Genomic DNA, 17,881 nt, shown 5'->3' on the forward strand with positions numbered 1-17,881 from the left:
CAGTAGCATGCTCCTGATGTCCTAACAATGGTTAGGAGATTGGTAGCATTACATCATAACGAGGCCATGGAGAACTGTGAAACCCTTTGAGACGTGTTGCCAGTCTTGTTGCAGCTCCCTTGACTTCTCTCACCTCAGGGTAAAATTTGGTGACAACTCTAACAGAAAGGAAAAGAACTGGACATGGGCACAGTCTCTTGCATGATGCATTTTTCTAAAATTTACCCTTGCTCTAAATTGATATACAAGCAGATGACATTGCTAAGGAACACTCACTTCGCAGGCAATACACCCTTGGAGTGGAGTATAGAATAACGTTTTGCACAAAGGCTTTGTACTTACTTTGGATATTTTTCAATATTGAACTTAAATCTTCCCATATCCTTGACATAATGTTTGTGCACACAGCCACAAAAGTGAGCATGATAAATATATGCTGAAACAGAGTGGTTGCATCCCTGCTCACACCCTGACAGCTATTGCATGTATGTAATATGGATTACAAACTTTGGGCCAATATATTTAAGAATCTTTATGTCGACACTGCATTGTTAGACATCGCTGTGCATGTGAGGTGGCAGATGCAGCAAAAGACATGAACGTGCTGTCCTGCCATACATCCAACAAGCACACTTGCAAACCTGTTTGATTAGTTAGCTGTGCACTGCACTGATGATGTGTCCTCCATAAAACAAAACAAACAAACAAAAAGATGAAAGAATTTTAAAATCTTTATCTAATAAAGAAAGCAGCCCTTGTAATCTCAATTAAGGCAAATACAAGGCCCATTAATTCATGAAATAGATTTTAACTGTGCATCTATTCGGTTTTGTGTCTTCAGAATAATGCCTCCAAGCTTTTGCTGGCTATTATGGAAAGCAGGCATGACAGTGAGAATGCGGAGAGAATCCTTTTCAACATGAGACCAAGAGAGTTGGTAAGTAAATTTTTGCATATTCTTTATCCTTCTAATTGAAAATGTCACCATCATTAAAAACAAACAAATTATTGGATATAGCTGAATGGTTTTGGCAGCTGAACAGAGACTAGTTGACACATCAAGATGGAAGAGGAAAAATCACAAATAGGTACTTAAACAGGTCAAGCATACATGATATCTCTCTTTATGACTTCATTATTTTTATTCGTTCCAAGCATTATTTTCTGTAATTGTTTTCTTAACTAAATTATCATACTCCAGTAAACCGTCTGGGAGAACACTATGAGTCGGGGAACCTAAGCTGTTTGGTCTGAGATACAAGCCTGACCATAAACATGTGTATTATAAAATAAAATAAATAGGCTTAGATTAAATTAGGCATTTTTGCTGTGATCGTTTTTTTTTTCAAAATAGAGACTGTGCTATCTATCCCAAGGACTTGGGGTAGGTAACAGCCATTTTGTATAGAGGGTCCTTGCTTATAGTCAAAAAGGGAACATTTTGAGAGAGACAGGAATAGACCTCTGCGAACAATAGCACTTAGCATTTATATAGCACTTTAGAGTGTTGGAAAGCAGTTCACAAACATCATCTTGTCGTAATTTTGACAACCCTGTAAGACAACCTTCCCCAAATTGGTGCCCTCCAGATGTTTTGGACCTCAACTCCTATCAGCCCCAGCCAGCATGGCTAATGGTCTGGAATGCTGGGTGTTGTAGTCCAAAACATCTGGAGGCTGGGGAAGGCTGCTGTAAGCTGTATCAGTAATTATTCCTATATTGCAGTTTTGGTAGCAGAGGTTGTTGTGACTAGGAGAGAGATTGGGAGAGAGCAGTTTGCCTAAGGCCACCTAGTGAGTTCATGCCAGATTTCAACCAGAGCCTTCCTGGTTCATAACTCATTTTTTTTTAAACTACTGTACCACACCACACCCCTCAAGCAGCTGGAGTCCTTAAAATGTTGCCCTAGATGTGTGGAAACTGCTATTATGTGAGTGGCTCCTACATGGCTGGGGTAATGTTGAAATAGTGCAACCACGTTGGCAGGGCCTGAGTCACTGGGTTATTTAGGCATAACCCCAGCCATGTGGAAACCTCTTACAAGTAAGAAGCATCCATGTGGTTCTTTTCACCACCAGACACATCCACAGCTGAGTGTCCTTTCGGCTTTGGCCCAGCCGCTTCACTCTTTCTGGCGCTACTTGGAAATTCCCTCTGCTCTTCCCCAGTAGTATATTGGACACCTTCCGACCTGAGGGGCTCATCTTCTGGCGTCATATCTTTTAGCCTTGTGATACGTTCCATGGGGTTTTCTTGGCAAGAATAGTGGAGTGGGTTGCCATTTCCTTCTCCAGTGGACCACATTTTGTCAGAACTCTCCGCCATGACCTGTCCGTCTTGGGTGGCCCTGCACGGCATAGCTTATGGCTTCACTGAGTTACGCAAGTCCCTTCGCCACAACAAGGCAGTGAACATAGCATGAATCTATTTTTCATCTATTGTTTTAAAGGTGGATGTAATGAAGAATGCATACAATCAGGGTCTTGAGAGTGATCATGAGGAGGAGAGTGGAGATGACAGCATTTCGCCAAAAGATGTTGGACATAATATCTATATATTAGCTCATCAGGTATGCCACTATCTTGTCCTGTGAGTACTTTGCAGTGCAATCCTATTCATGTCAGAATAAAGTTGCATTGAGATCAATGGGACTTACTCCAAGGTAAGCAGGTATAGGATTGTGGTCTCAATATCTTGCCATTAGAAATTGTCCTGTAAAATGTTTCTATGCGTGTGTGTGAGAGTCAGACAGACAGATTGACAGAGATTTATGAAATGTTGGCGTGTTGCACTGAATCCCTGGGCGGCCAATACTCATTACTAAAAACAAAAAAGGAAAATAATTTCTTGTGTTCCACAAAAAATGAAACCCTGAAAGAGTGACAGACCCCAGGGACAGTAATGGAATTAAGTATTTAAGTTAGATACAAAATTATAGCATTTTTAAGGTTAAGAATGACTGTAATGCAAAGTCACAGGATATCCATATTAAACACCCTGGTTAATTTGATTACTGGCAAGTAGATCTGGAAGTCCACAGAACTGAAGGAAAACCAAATTCATTGAGCAGGAGAGGAACTCCTAACTCCCTCCCTGCTCCAATACACTCAGCCACCAACTTAACCCTACCTCCCCTCTCCCCTTAACCTGCTGGTGGTGGTGCAGCGGTGGTTCTGGTGGTAAGTAGGTCCTTCTTTCCCTTCCTCTCTCCTTTGACTAGGGATGTACGAAAGTCACTTACTTTTTCAACGGGGTGATTCGCGGTGTGGGGAGGCACTCCACACCTCCCCCCAAAATCCTAACCTGGCCGGCTCCGCTCCGTGGCAGTGCTGCGGAGCCGCTGGCCAGGTGCATTCGCAGGTGCCGTGTGGAGCCCACAGACGCAAATGGCAGTGGCTATGGTGGCCGCCATTTGCGTTCCTGTTTTTTAGACGTGATAGGCTACGTAAATATTTATGTAGCCTATCATGGCAAAAAAAGGGTATGCAAATGGCGGCAGCTATGGCAGCCGCCATTTGCGTTCCCTTTTTTTTGCCGTGATAGGCTACGTAAATAACTACGTAGCCTATCACGGCAAAAATAGGGAAGTGAATGGTGGCCGCAGATGCGGCCACCATTCGCAAAGCAGCGTGAACGGCACCAAGTAAGTGTCCCGTTTCGCACACCTTTCGTTGGGTGGTGGGGCGGGGGGCTTCGTTCCTCCACAGATTTGGGGGTGCCGAATGCACTGGCATTCGGCCTCACCGAGATCCGTGGTGGAATTCTCTGACATCCCTACCTTTGACACGTTTGGGTTGCTGCTATCCCAGAGACCCACATGCAGACACTCTGGAAAATAAAGAGGACAGAGAGGGATCAACTTCCCACTGTCAAAGTCAGATAAAGGGGAGGGATAGAAACCTGCTATCACTGCAGTAGCAGTTGCCAGGTAAGGAGGCATGGGAGGCTTGGAGAGAGGGGTGGAAGGCAGGATTGAAAGAGGAAGAGGGGCTCACAGGGAGTTGGGGAAGGGATTTGGATGCCTAGCACTCCTGATGGGGTTCCAGAAGGGCTTGCACATGGGTATGGAAACAACCATGGTATTTTCCAACATTTTAGGAAAATAGTTTGGTTAGCTGAGCCCAATTACAAATCAGGCCTAGGAAGGTTCCCCCAACTCTACTCAGGGTGTAGGTCTGACAGCTGGGTCCCCAACAAAGACAAAATACATTTGATTATGCCTCCTATGCATGTATCATATCACTGGCTCCATTAATAAGGCTTATGTTGGGTGTCATTTTCTTGGTTACCTTTCTCCTCTGCAAGTTTGGATAATGCCTCAGTTCATTGTATGACTTACAGAAGGTTTTGCCATTACCAAATAATTATGATGCAATCCATGAGATGGTTCCTGTGTGTTGATGCATCAATATTTCTTAATGGTTAGCCAGACAATTTAGGTCAGCAATGCAACTGAACTAATGTTGAAAATGGGAAGTAAAGCCTCCCCCTTACTTCTCAGGGTTCTGTTTTTATCCATCAAAAATATTTGAATCTCTTGGTGTCTGATCTCTAACAAATCAGTGCAGGGAGCAGGACTTACAAGCTTATCCAGATCCTGGCCTTTATTCAGCAAGGGGCTGGACAGGTTTTTGTTCATGCAAAAGAGATAAGATTATTAATTAAGGGCACAATCCTATGCATGTTTAGACAGAGAAAAGGCCTAGGCCTTTTCTTTGTCTAAACATGCATAGGATTGCGCCCTTAGTCTTTGATTTATCACTTGTTTATTTGGTCCTTTCTCTAAGAAGCTTGGGATGGTTTATGTAGGGGTAATTCTCACAACACAGAGTGTTAATCCTCATAAGAAAAACCTTGTATGGCCATTCAGGTTGAGAGATTGCGGCTGCCCAAGATTGCCGAGTGAGCTTCATATATCCGAATCTCCCTAGTCTAAATCCAAGAGTATATCCACTGCACCACACTGACAATACCAGTAATGTATGACACCTCATTAGAGGTTGTGCAGGTGGTACATGAGGATATGGGGGGTTCCAGTCCCCACTCAGCCATGGAAGCTCACTGGGCGACTTTGGGCCAGTCACACACTCTCAGCCCAACCCACCTCACAGGGCTGTTGTTGTGAGGATAAAATGGAGAGGAGGAGGAGAATGTAAGCCGCCTTAGGTTCCTTGCAAGAGGAAAAAAGGCGGGATATAAATGCAATAAATAAATAAATAAATAAATAAATAAAATATTGGAGCTACACAACAAATTTGCCTCAACTTTCTCAGCTGGCAAGCAGGAAAATACAATATTCCATATAAGGAATGAGAGGAATTTGAGTCCTCGTTAATTCTGGAGAAGTACCATTTTGCCACAGTGGGTGGTATCCAGTGATGACTTTGCACCAGCAGAAAGTATTTATGCTCACACAAGCAGGGCTTCCTGTTTTCACCAATGCCACCTACGTACTTCAGCTCTCAGCACCATCTCCCATGCTATTTCAGAGGAAACGTATTTGAGGGTCATGGGGGGCTGCAGTGGGTAGGGGGAATTGCCTTGCACAAGTAGTTGTGTTTTCCACTTACAAAAAGCCACCATTGGGTACAATGCCATACAACCACTTACTGAGATTGCTTTAATCATATAGACTGAAGCAAACAAATCAGATGTGAAAAAACTGTGCTTTTGTCAAAGTCCCATTCTATTGCTAAAGTTAGAGAACTCTGTTCCTTAAAAAAGAAGAGAATATTAAAGAAATCACTAGCCACAGGTTGGATCCAGACTATGTTAATCATCCTTTAGTCCCATTGAAATCTAGTCCCATTTATTTCAATAGGAATGAAGTGATACTAATTAAGGCACACTCCTATGCATAATTTGGAAGGAAAAAGTCTGACAATTCCCAGCATCCCCCAGCAGCATGCATAGGACTGCACCCTTAGTCTGGAACCAACCTACCATGATTAGAGAATGTAACCAATATTTGCATATACGGGCCTAAGGTCATGATATAAAGCCCAAACCTTTGTCATAACTTGCCCACCCCTAAAACTTTCCTGCTAACACTGAACCCAAATTCCACTCAACATTAAGAAACCAAAGCAATCTCTCTTCCTGATTATGTCCTAACACCCATATAACTCAGCGGTGTTGAACATTCTTCAGCCCGAGGACCAAATTCCATTTTGGAGATGCTCCTGGGGGCTGCATTCCAGTGGCCAATGGTAAAATTTAAGAATATAGTAGCTTAAAGCGCTTACTTCTAGTAACTAAGCCTTAGGAAAGGCATTTCAACCTTTAGAATGGTTTAAAAAACTGCACAAAAGCAGGAAACCACCAAACAATCGAAGGGGAAGGGAAACTGGGTGGGGCCAGAGGAAAGGGGTGTGGCCATCTGGGGGATCCCAGCGGTATGGATTGGGACCCCAGGAGGGCCAAATTTGGCACCTAGGCCTGAGGTTCTGCATCCCTAATATGACTCAACCTGTAAAACTAAATTGAATGTTTTGTCACTACATAATAGCAAGCAGGAAAGTAAATCATATTATTCCCAACCCTTTTCATCAGTTAGCGAGAAGCTATGATTGTGGATGTAAGAGCATTCTGATCTTGAAAGAATATGACTTTGATACCCTTGTGAGTAAGGCTTGCTGCAGTCTGCTTGCTTAAGTGACCTCATCTCCGTTATATTTCTTGCTCTGCTTCCCATAATTCAGCCCTTCACAACTAATGACCCACCAGCCTGAATGCAGCTCACTGGCCACATGGCAATAAATCTTTTGTTTTTGACACTTGCCTGGGACTGGCTTGGCTAAATTCAGCTAGGCTGTGTTTGGCTTGGTGGGTTGCAGGTTCTGCAAGCCTGCTATAGTTAATATAGTTTAGCTTGGGCTTTTTGTTCCAGCAGGAGAAACTCCCGGATTTATTTGGCCCCTGCTGTGCTTCTCAATCTCTGCACTGATCCTAGGGAGGCACAGAAACTAGATTCGAGTTCCTCTTTTGGTTATCGCAGCATTGTACACCGACAGTTTATTTTGGGAGCACCCAGACTCTCAGTTTCTGTTGCTGTTCAAAGGGCAATAGCCAGTTCTGCATTTTGCCACCGCAGCATCCTTTCCTGCCCTTCCTTGTGGCTGAGCTTACCAGAAGCAGAGGACATTCTTGTAATTCACTGGCCTTCTGTGCTTAGAAAGTTATAAATATGTCACAAACTGTTGTGGTAAATAGGATTGCACTATATGCTCCTTGATGAGCCATGGATAAGATGCACAAAGAACATGTCATCTTTACCACCCTGTATGCAAGATATGGAGGCTTTTCATTTTTCCTATGTCATGGCTTCTCCTACATCTCTTGGCTATTATTATTATTATTATTATTATTATTATTATTATTATTATTATTATTTCTTCTCCCCCTCCTTCCATCTGTCGCTTTAGATCACTATTTCCATAAAATCACAAATGACTGACTTCATTTCCCTCCTGAAACTTCATTTCCCTTCCAGCAACAGCAGTGTCCCATCTCCGTGTGTTGGTAGTCAGAGCCTGTGGTGAAATGCAAGCTTTAAATAATACAGCTTTCTGTGAGTTTAGCACGTGTGGCATAATTTCCTCACCACAGAAAAGTACTGACGGGAGGGAGGGGGGGATTGACTGGAAATGCAGCCTGCATGTTGCACGCAGCATCACCAGATACTTCCTATGACATCTGGTTTTTAAGAAGTATCTATACCACATGAACAGTGTTTATTATTTACTAGGCAAATGCCTGTCACCGTGACTAGGGAGGTGTATGTGGCTTGTGTAATGCCTTGGGAGAGGGTGCAATCTGTCTTTGTGTCCTGTGTGTGGTGACATGTTATGCCCTCCATGGTGTGAGGGTCATTGGTCTGGCCACCCACTGTCAGAAGTGGTGGGCAAAGTTTCCCCCCATTCCATTGTATTCCCCCAGATGGAGTGCTTTCTTTTCCTTTCTCCGTTTGACTGAATGGCAGTTATTCCAGGTGGGTGAAAGTCAAGGAGTACACTCATGGATATCGCAGGCAGGTGCATATTTAAACCAGGCAGTGATTGAGTTCCAGAGCAGCAACCAGGAAAAGGGAGCAGAAGTTAGGCAGAGCCATTACACTGTAGATGAATTCTTTGGTCTAGGGAGCAAGCTCTAAGGCTTGGTGGACTTTATAGGGCGGGGGGGGGGGAGAGATTGGCCCTTGGTGTCAGCTGACTGAATGCTGAGGTAGGCTGGTATTGCAGCCTAGGTGGCACCCTCTAAGCATAGAGCTCAGCCTGCGTTCTGCCTCTGCTGTGGTGCAGGCTTAGCATCGTTTAGCCACTGGTGAGGCCTGGGTTGAAGCATTCCCCTATGGATTGGGTTTTCTGCCAAGGTCAGATTTCAGAAATGGTTGGCAAGGGTAGGTTTTAGTTATGGGAATAGAACAGCACCACAGAAAGCTCTGAGTGGTGCTGGGCCTGGATGCCAAAACAGGCTTGTTTGTATGCTGCTCCAGCTAGCAGCAGATTCTGAATGAGCCTTAAGTAGGGATTTGGCTTCCTTTAGGCACGTTAGCCCCACCTCCACACTGCCTTAGGCCTTTCCTCTTAAAGGGGCCTGTTCTGTTTTAGCAACCACAGGCTGCAATGACACAAGGGTGGCTGTGGCATGCTGGTGTCTTCATGGCTGGAGTTCAGAGTCTGAGGATGGCAATGAAACCTCTTCTGGATGCGGGAGGGCAGGCAGGTCTCTGGGTCTTCTTGGAGAACTGGGTCCTGAGGAAGTGGAAGCCTTGTGATGCTTTTCTGTAACAGAGTCCTCTCCCTGAATTGTTAACTCAGGAGCCTCATCTTCTGAGGATGACAGGTTGGGATCCTTTGAGGATAAGGGTTCAGGGTTCTGAACCATGACAGTCTGCCAGGCTTGCAGTAGAAACATCACTGGTGGAGCAGGCAGGCACCAAAGACCTGACTGCCAGGAGCCCTGGTTTGAGACACACATACATGCTTGGCACTGTTTTATGTCAGAGTATTTTTAATGCAGCAAGAGAATTCCAGAAAAACATCTATTTCTGCTTCATTGACTACGCTAAAGCCTTTGATTGTGTGGATCACAACAAACTGTGGCAAATTCTTAAAGTGATGGGAGTACCAGACCACCTTACCTGTCTCCTGAGAAACCTGTACGAGGGTCAAGAAGCAACAGTCAGAACCAGACATGGAACAACCGATTGGTTCAAAATTGGGAAAGGAGTACGACAAGGCTGCATATTGTCACCCTGCTTATTTAACTTATATGCAGAGTACATCATGAGAAATGCCGGGTTGGATGAATCAGAGGTCGGAATTAAGATTGCCGGGAGAATTATCAACAACCTCCGATATGCAGACGATACCACCCTAATGGCAGAAAGCGAAGAGGATCTCAAGAGCCTCTTGTTGAGGGTGAAAGAGGAGAGTGCAAAAGCTGGTTTGAAACTCAACATTAAAAAAACGAAGATCATGGCATCTGGCCCCATCACTTCCTGGCATATAGAAGGGGAAGAAATGGAAGCAGTGACAGATTTTACTTTCTTGGGCTCCAAGATCACCGCAGACGGTGACTGTAGCCATGAAATTAAAAGACGCTTGCTCCTTGGGAGGAAAGCTATGGCCAACCTAGAAAGCATAGTAAGAAGCAGAGACATCACCTTGCCGACAAAGGTCCGTCTAATCAAAGCTATGGTTTTCCCAGTAGTAATGTATGGCTGTGAGAGCTGGACTATAAGGAAGGCTGAGCGCCGAAGAATTGATGCTTTCGAACTGTGGTGCTGGAGAAGACTCTTACGAGTGCCCTGGACTGCAAGGAGGTCAAATCAGTCCATCCTAAAGGAAATCAACCATGACTGCTCATTGGAAGGACAGATAATGAAGCTGAAGCTCCAATATTTTGGCCACCTAATGCGAAGAGAAAACTCCCTGGAAAAGACCCTGATGCTGGGAAAGACTGAAGGCAAAAGGAGAAGGGGACGGCAGAGGATGAGATGGCTAGATAGCATCACGGATGCAATGAATATGAACTTGAGCACGCTCCGGGAGAGAGCGCAGGACAGGAAGGCCTGGCGTGCTATGGTCCATGGGGCCACGAAGAGTCGGACACGACTGAACGACTGAACAACAACAACAACAATTTTTAATGCAGTGTTCTATTAAAAATAATAAGGCATTTTAATAATCTGAAATTAAAGGTTGATTAGCTGGGACCATTCATGTAAACCTAACAATCTCCTGTTAGCTGAGGGGTATGATGAAAACTTTCCCCTGCTACAGTTAAAAGCAATTAACATGGTGTGATATCAAGACTCTGTATTATTCACAGTAAACAAACAGCAGCTTAAACAAATCTCCCTCCTGATCCTCAGGCGTGGTTGGACATTCACTTCCATTGATAAAGTTCTTACAATGGAAAGAGAGAAGGTTTTTATTTTGAATGATGATTAAAGGTCTCCCTGGATGCTCTATGAAGCATACAGTAGCAATCTGACTTAATAGGTAACTCTGAAGACTTTCCCCTCTGGTAGTAATTATTAGCGAAATGAAAGGAGTAAGTCATTCAGTATAATAGATTTGCCTCGCTAGACCATATTTAGTAGCAAAATGGTCATAGACTGATCAAACATGCCACAAAATGGCTTAAACATTTAGCAATATGATTTCCTGTGTGTAATAACAGAGCAATGCAAGGGTAGCTTCATTTCAGTCTTGCAAGGCTACTTTGTCGTTGTTGTTTTTGTCTCTTGCTGTGTTTCCCTATGATCCACCAATGTGGTTTAAATTTACAAAGCAAGATTTCATCCACTGGATCTCTTAATAATTAAGACATAAATAATCCAGAGTGTGCACTCTTGCTTAAGAACAGAAGAAGTGGTCTTGCTGGATCAAACCAAGGTTCACCTAGTCCAGCATCCTTGGCATAACTCCCAGCAACCAGCAGATGCTAGGTGGCTCAACAGAAATTGACCAGTGGCCCACTAATGGTTTGTGGTCTACTTTCTGCGCATCTCTAATATCATGCATTTCTGCCATATGGGACAGTTTTGATCATTTCTGAGCAACAGGTCAGGGCAGACATTGTGCTGGGTCCTTCTTAACTACAGTTAAGGAGCCATTTTTGGGAACATATACTCCCATCCTGCACCCGCACTTCCCTGGAGCAAATCCCCCTCCTCATTTAACCATGATTAAGCTGTTCATTGGCACTGACATTAAGTATAGCTTCCCTTTAACCCAGGATTTAAAACCCACCTTCAACTGCTCTTTCAGATCCTGGTTAAGGGGGGAAATTTGCTCCAGCTGGGTGCAGGCATTCCCAAGTCTGGCTTGTGACTTCTTAATTATGGTTAAAAGGAAACCAGTTTAATCGCCCTACATACTCTAGGAGTCATTGGCTATTTGGAGAACTCAGACACAAGTTGATGTGGCTTCTTGAAACACAATTGGGTAGGAAGGATTTGTTAAAAAGAGACGACGATGATGAAGAGGAAGAATCATAATAAATCAGTATACAGGATGCTTTACAGCAGGGGGGCAAAACCTCAGGCCTGCAGGTCAAATCCAGTCTACTTGGGGCCCTAATAAGCCCCTACATTTTCCCAGATGGATATTCCTCCTTCCTTTTCCCCCCAAATGCCAATTGTTTGGTTTCTTGGCTTTTCCACAGTGCTTTTCCCATTCTAAAAGGTTGAAATGCCTCTCGTAAGGCTTAGTTAGTGGCAGTAACAGCCTTATGCTACAATATGCTAGTATTTTTGGCATATGGGCCCTGCCCCTTTGGCTGCGAGCATCAAAATTGAATTTGGCCCTTGGGCTGAAGCCTGAAATAGAATCAACACTCCTGCTTTACAGAGTATCATAAACAAATAATAAGGCAAGTCTCTGCTTCATGGAGCTTACAGTCTAACATTTGACAGTGGAAGAGAGACCAATGTGGAGGAGAGGGGGAGGCATGACTAACATTTGAATACATGCCGATGCGGTTACACATATGTAGATCTCATCTCAGTTGGGGTGAGGATTACAAGGACATTCCTCCCCACTGCAGAAAACATGCTTCAAAAGAAATATACATGCATCAACATAAATATGAGTTTTAAACTTCAGACATCTGAAAGCACATGGGCTGTTTCCATAAGTGCGCACCCAACTTTCTGTAGGTAGTAACTGTTTATTTAGGCATAAAAGTACCACATTCTTATTTGCAGATTTTTGATGTGCTATAAATAATGAAAAACACGATGGAAGTATTTTGGAGTCTTAAAAACTCTGCTCCTCCCTAAGCCACTCCAGCCTCTTGGGAAGAAAACCACCTTAACTCCAAAAGGAGAGGGATTTTGCTCCCCAGACTGAAGCTTGTGTGGGCTTTGCTGAGGGTGCCATTTCCTCTCTGAGCAGCAGTGAACATCAGTCGACTGCAGTGCCAAAGCACGGAGCTAATGCAGACCAGTCCCAAGAAGCATGGTTCCCTGGGGATGCACATCATTGCTTGCCAGGCCTGGCGCTTGTCAGAGAACTTTTATGCTCTGCATGTTTGTTTTTGTAGTTATCATCCTGATGAGACAAGGTAATGGTGTCAGAATGACACCAGCTAATTAAACGTCAGCAGAATCAGAAGCTGTTGTAAGGCACTTTGGCTTCGATTGCTAAGACTGAAACGGGAGGCGCAGACGTGCATCACCCACCTTGCAGTTCATTAAAATGGTATATAACTCTACCTTCAGCTTGCTCTAAAGATCCAGCATGGATGATGCAACAGGGGTTTGACACTAATGAGCCCCAGAAAGATTAAACAAATGTCCGTAGGTGCTGTTCCACTGCGAACAGAATCTTTGGCAACTTCTTCTCTCTACATCTTGTTGACTTCTCCCCCCTTAGAGTATTATCCTTTCGTGTCATAACTTAGCTCAGAGTCAGATATGTAATCCAATGCTGCATATCCTGTTGACTTCTGTGAGACTCTGGTGGTGCAGAGCAGGCATTCACTTTCTCATTTAAGGAGTTGTGGTTCATTAACTTTTTGTTTGTATTAATTTGTCACATAGCCACAGACATCGCCTACATAATGATAATAAGTAGCGCTGTGCTGAAAGTTCCACTAGGAACTTTTTCAGCACGTTCATGGTGTCTTGGGCTGGATGAGAAGAACCCCACAATCTTTGGTGAGGTAGAGAAATGCCTAAAAATGTCGGGGACTGGGGGTGTCGTTTTAATGGTGGGTAGCAGAGGCTGTCCTCCCCCCACCTTTTTTTCAGTTTAAAAATAGATTTTGCTGTAATGGCAAGCAGCAAGGGCACTCATGCCCTGTTCTGGGGCCTTTTCTCCCACACAATGGCCGTGTTCACATGACACGACAACCCACCCTGGCGAATGAGCCATGCAGTGCGGGTTGTCAGCAGAACAACCCACAGTGAGCCTGACAGACTATTGAGCTTACCATGGATTGTTCTCCCTCTCCTTCCCCCTCAGTCCTTGAGCCGGCTCTGGAAGGCATCCCAGGGGATTTGGTGGCAGAACCTGTCTTGCCTGCTGCCAAGTCCCGCTCCCTGTTCCGATCATGACCATGGTCATGTTCCTTGGCTTTTAAATGAATTTTTGTGGTCCCAGCACTTGCACAGTGAGTGCGAGTGAGAGCAAAAAGGGGGCGGTGTGGAGATCTCTGTGAAAAAGACATCTTGGAGACTCAGGCAAGTGTGGACTCAAAGCATAAAGGTCAGGACAGTACTTAAAACCCTGGGGATCACCTTGCTAAGGTGATTTTGACCCCTTTTCCCCACCTGTCAACTGTCATAGGCTGTCAAATCAGCTTACATACAGTCTCGTCTTGTCAGTTACCTTGTATGTTTGGCCGCTGAAACATACAAGGCAGCAGACAAGGCAAGCCTATATATATGTATATGCATATATATATAGTGCAACTCCGAAAACATGATTTAAAAAAAAAAACCAGAAAGACATTTGTGCACATTCCCGGGGCAAAAAAATAAAAATAAAAATCGGCCCCAGTTGTGCAAATGTTGGGGCCCAAAAAAATAAAAAGGGGGTTGGTGAACAAGTGACATGCCCTCCAAAATTCTGCTTGGGCATCGGTGGAGGGGCTGTCACTGTGGTACAGGTGAGATTGCTTGGGAAGAGCGGCAGGGGTTTCTACCACCCTTGCCGAGCGGCTCGCTCACTCATGCCCACAACGCATGATGGGTTGGCAATGCCAGGTTCAGACAACACAACACACCAATCCATCATGGGTTGAACAACCCCTAAAAAAGCTATGGGTTGTCAGGGCAGCTTGTTGCCCACAAAAAGCCCCCATGCGGGAAGTGGTCCAGGTTAGGATGACATGACAACCCACCATGGTTTGTTCCAGACAAGCCACAGTGCGGGAGGTAGTCTGGGTTCGGATGACACGACAACCCACCATGGCTTGTTCCAGACAATAACCCATTGTGGGTTGTCGTGTCATGTCAATGCCTCTGGGGAAGGATGCTACATCACACTGTAGGGGTATCGTGGGGGGGGATGGCTGCCCCCCAAATTTTTACAAGTTTCTCCACAACCAACCTGAACAGTGCTGCAAGTGCCTCCCTGCTTTTGTAGCCAGAGAATAGGGCTGCAAAGGTAGGGAGGCTCAGTGTGAGATAGGGCTGCCACCCACTTAAAGAAATGGTTGATTAACTGGGTTTTAATTGATGAATTAAATAAATCTGCACATATCTGCATATGAATACAGCAATAGTTCTGCAATGAAATGCTCACGTGCTTTGTTTGTTGATGATGCACATGCGTCTTGCAGCGGGCACTGTCTCGGAAGAGGCATTCTCCTTTTGTGCAAACAAGAAGAGGGAAGGCTTCTTCTAAGATGGCACCTACCATCTGCTATATTTGCATTTTTAAAAATCACATTTTCTTTTTTTAAGTCTGCTGCCCAAGTAATCAGGGGCACCTTCATAACTGATGACAGGGTGTTCTAACCAATTACCAAACTTATCAGTCAACTAAACATTGCAGTCCTAATAATAACACCATTTCAGTACTAAGGCCAATCTACATTAAGATGGGGGGGGATTTATGAGCCCTTCTGGATAAGGCCAAAGTCTATGTAGTCCAGCATCATGTTTCTAACAGTGGCCAGCCATATGTTTCTTGAAAGTCCACCAGCCGGCCACATAGGCATTAGTTTTCACCCAGTATTTGTCTGCAACAAATGGTATTTAGAACTATTCTGTCTCTGAACATGGGGGTTCCTTTTAGCTATCAATAGCCACTGACGTGATGGTGCGTACAAATTATGGCAGGATGCACGTTGCTTGATCTGCCCTTGTAATCTCTTGCAACTGGCTCTGTTGTGAATAGTAAGGCAAGATATTTTTAACTGTTCCAATTAAACATCAGTATGAACAAAATCAAAGTGTACGTAACTACATTTGCATATATTCATCCTATTGTTCAAAAACAAAACAACACAGAAACCACAGGGTTGTTAAACCAACCCAATTGGGCAATTGAGAGCATTAAGAATAAACATTTTTAAACACTTAAAGCCAATGCAAAAGCCATGAGATGTGCTTGGGGCGGGGGGTGGGTGGGATAGATGTACCCACATTAAGGAATGCTGTCCCCAGAGAGGTGCATTTACTCCCTCCTTGGTTCTCCTTCCACCTCTCTGTCAAGGCATTTTTATTTCAGCATATCACTGAAATAATACAGTCATCTAAGTGTATCAGCTCTCATTGTTGATTTATATTGTGTACAGGTGGGGGAGGGAGGGGGAGGCTGCTTTTTTGCTGTTTTTAAGCCTGCGTTGCTTCTGTTCCCATGTTTTCTGCTTTATTTCTGCTTGTTTATTTAGCTTTTTTTAATGGATTTGTGCATCACTTTGCACATTCGTTTTGTACGTCTTTTGTGTGTCACTGAGCACGCTCATTTAGGAAGGTGACTCATAAACGCACAAGTCAAATACATAAATAAATATTGAATCTAACATTAGCATAAACTTAACAAGAGCAGTAATACTATTTGACTATGTAGAGACCGACACACACACCCTCACCCAGTTTAACAGCTCGGCAAAATAAACATATTTTAACCATGCCTAAAACTGAAAAGGGTCAACAGGTAAGGTCTTCCTAAGAGAGGGAATAGCACAATAGCAGTGACCCCCCCACCCCGCCCAGTGGTACAGTCAACTTCCCAGAACATTTTAATATTCTCAGCACTGCAGTTCCGAAGAGACCTGAGAGCCAGCCCACTGGAAACCCGTAATTGTGCTGATTTTTTAAAAAATGTAACTTTGCATAGAAATTGTGTGGACAGTGAGGATGTAGAACCACAGCTGGTAGCTGTGTGGCATTTCTACCGCAATGTTCTGAAATTGTCAACTTGAAATCTCTGAAAAATCAGTCCAGTAACTTTGACCTTATATTGACATCATATATATATATGTATACACACACACACACATACACCAGATTTTCCAAATTTACATTTGCAAGAAGGGCCAGGAACCATTTTTCCCCAAATGAGGGTCACATTTCTCAGGAGTCTGAAAAAAAGTATGAGCTACGGAGAAATGCTTCAGAGCTCAGGGATTATATATAGCTCACTCCTGAGGCCGATCTAAATGGAAATGCTTTGTGGAGTGATATGGGCAAAATCCACATTTTCACAAAATCGACTTAGCTCTTTCCATGGTACACGCAGTATTGTATTCCTCTGCTTTTGCAGTGTATATGGGAACTGGAGCTGCATTAGTTGGGGTGGGGTGGGCAAGTCCCGCCACAAGTAGAAATGAACACCGACAATTGCGTAGGTGTGGGGCAGAGGCTTGCTCCCCCTCCCGCGCATGTTCAATGAAGTGCACTGGAGGACTTGCTCATGAGCAGACGTTCATGACAAACCCCACGTACGCACATTTATGAGGCAAGCAGGCAGCCGCCGTCACACAGACACTGAGCAGAATGAGTGGGAGTGCAAGAGGCGCTGAGAGTAGAGATCGCACAGGAGGGAGAGCGACTAGCATGCTGTCTTCGATGTATATTAACTGCCCAATCAACAGGCTTCCTCCCCCCACTCCCAAACACAGGCTCAAGGAAGTGCTTCTGAGTACATGTTCATGAAAATCATCCACCTTGGCATCCACCCTTTCTTAGCTGCACAGCATCGAATCAACAGGTGTCCACCGTTTCTCAGCTGTGCTCCTTCCTAGCTGCACAGTTTCAAACCAGCAGGGCTGGCAGCTCTCCCCACTCCCATGCTCAATCAATACTTAAAGTGAGAGGCAGTGACTGAGCCAGGGTTTCTCAGCTGTGCTCCTTCGTAGCTGCACAGTTTCAAAATAGCAGGGCTGGTCCCCACCCCACCCCACCCCACCCCTCCCCAACCCCCAAGCTCAATGACTATTTAAAGTGAGAGGTAGCGACTGAGCCCATGTTCACAACAGTGCAATTTCAAAGCAGCAGGGCTGTTCCTGTACTCAGCAAAGTGGAACCAAAGGCAATGTTTCTCAGCTGTGCTCCTTTGTAGCTGCACAGTTTTAAAACAGCAGGGCTGGCAAAGTGGAACTGAAGGCAGTGAGCTACTTCCGGGTAGACATGTTTACCCCTCTGCTCTCCCCATGCCCCCACCCCACGCTACTTTCCCTTTCGCCAATCAGCGCCGCTTCCACCAGCCCATGCCGAAGCCAGCTGAGGTCACACGGACTCCCGAACAGCACTGAAGCCGAAAGAAAAATCCGACAAAATGAGTTTGAAAAAACCCTGGATTTAGGGCAACAAATGCTGGGCTAGCTACAGACAGCAGCGTGTGTCATTTGACACTATTGATTTGGGGGTGAAGTAGAGCTGGAGTAAAAGCCCCATGTAGAGGGGGCCCAGGTA

General features: G+C 44.6%; 1 protein-coding gene across 10 annotated transcripts in view; it reads left to right on the forward strand.

Moving 5' to 3' along the window:
* Window positions 1-17,881, forward strand: part of ITPR2 (inositol 1,4,5-trisphosphate receptor type 2) — a 351,496-nt gene that overhangs the window by 245,845 nt on the left and 87,770 nt on the right. For all 10 annotated transcript variants that reach the window (XM_084811532.1, XM_084811531.1, XM_084811533.1 and 7 more), the window contains 2 exons: window positions 842-937; window positions 2,450-2,569. In XM_084811532.1, the coding sequence (XP_084667658.1) occupies window positions 842-937; window positions 2,450-2,569 (216 nt within the window). The remainder of the gene's footprint in view (window positions 1-841; window positions 938-2,449; window positions 2,570-17,881) is intronic.

This window comes from Heloderma suspectum, chromosome 7 (genome assembly GCF_057233095.1).
Source record: "Heloderma suspectum isolate Gila_16-S chromosome 7, 16-S_ref, whole genome shotgun sequence".
NCBI lineage: Eukaryota > Metazoa > Chordata > Lepidosauria > Squamata > Helodermatidae > Heloderma > Heloderma suspectum.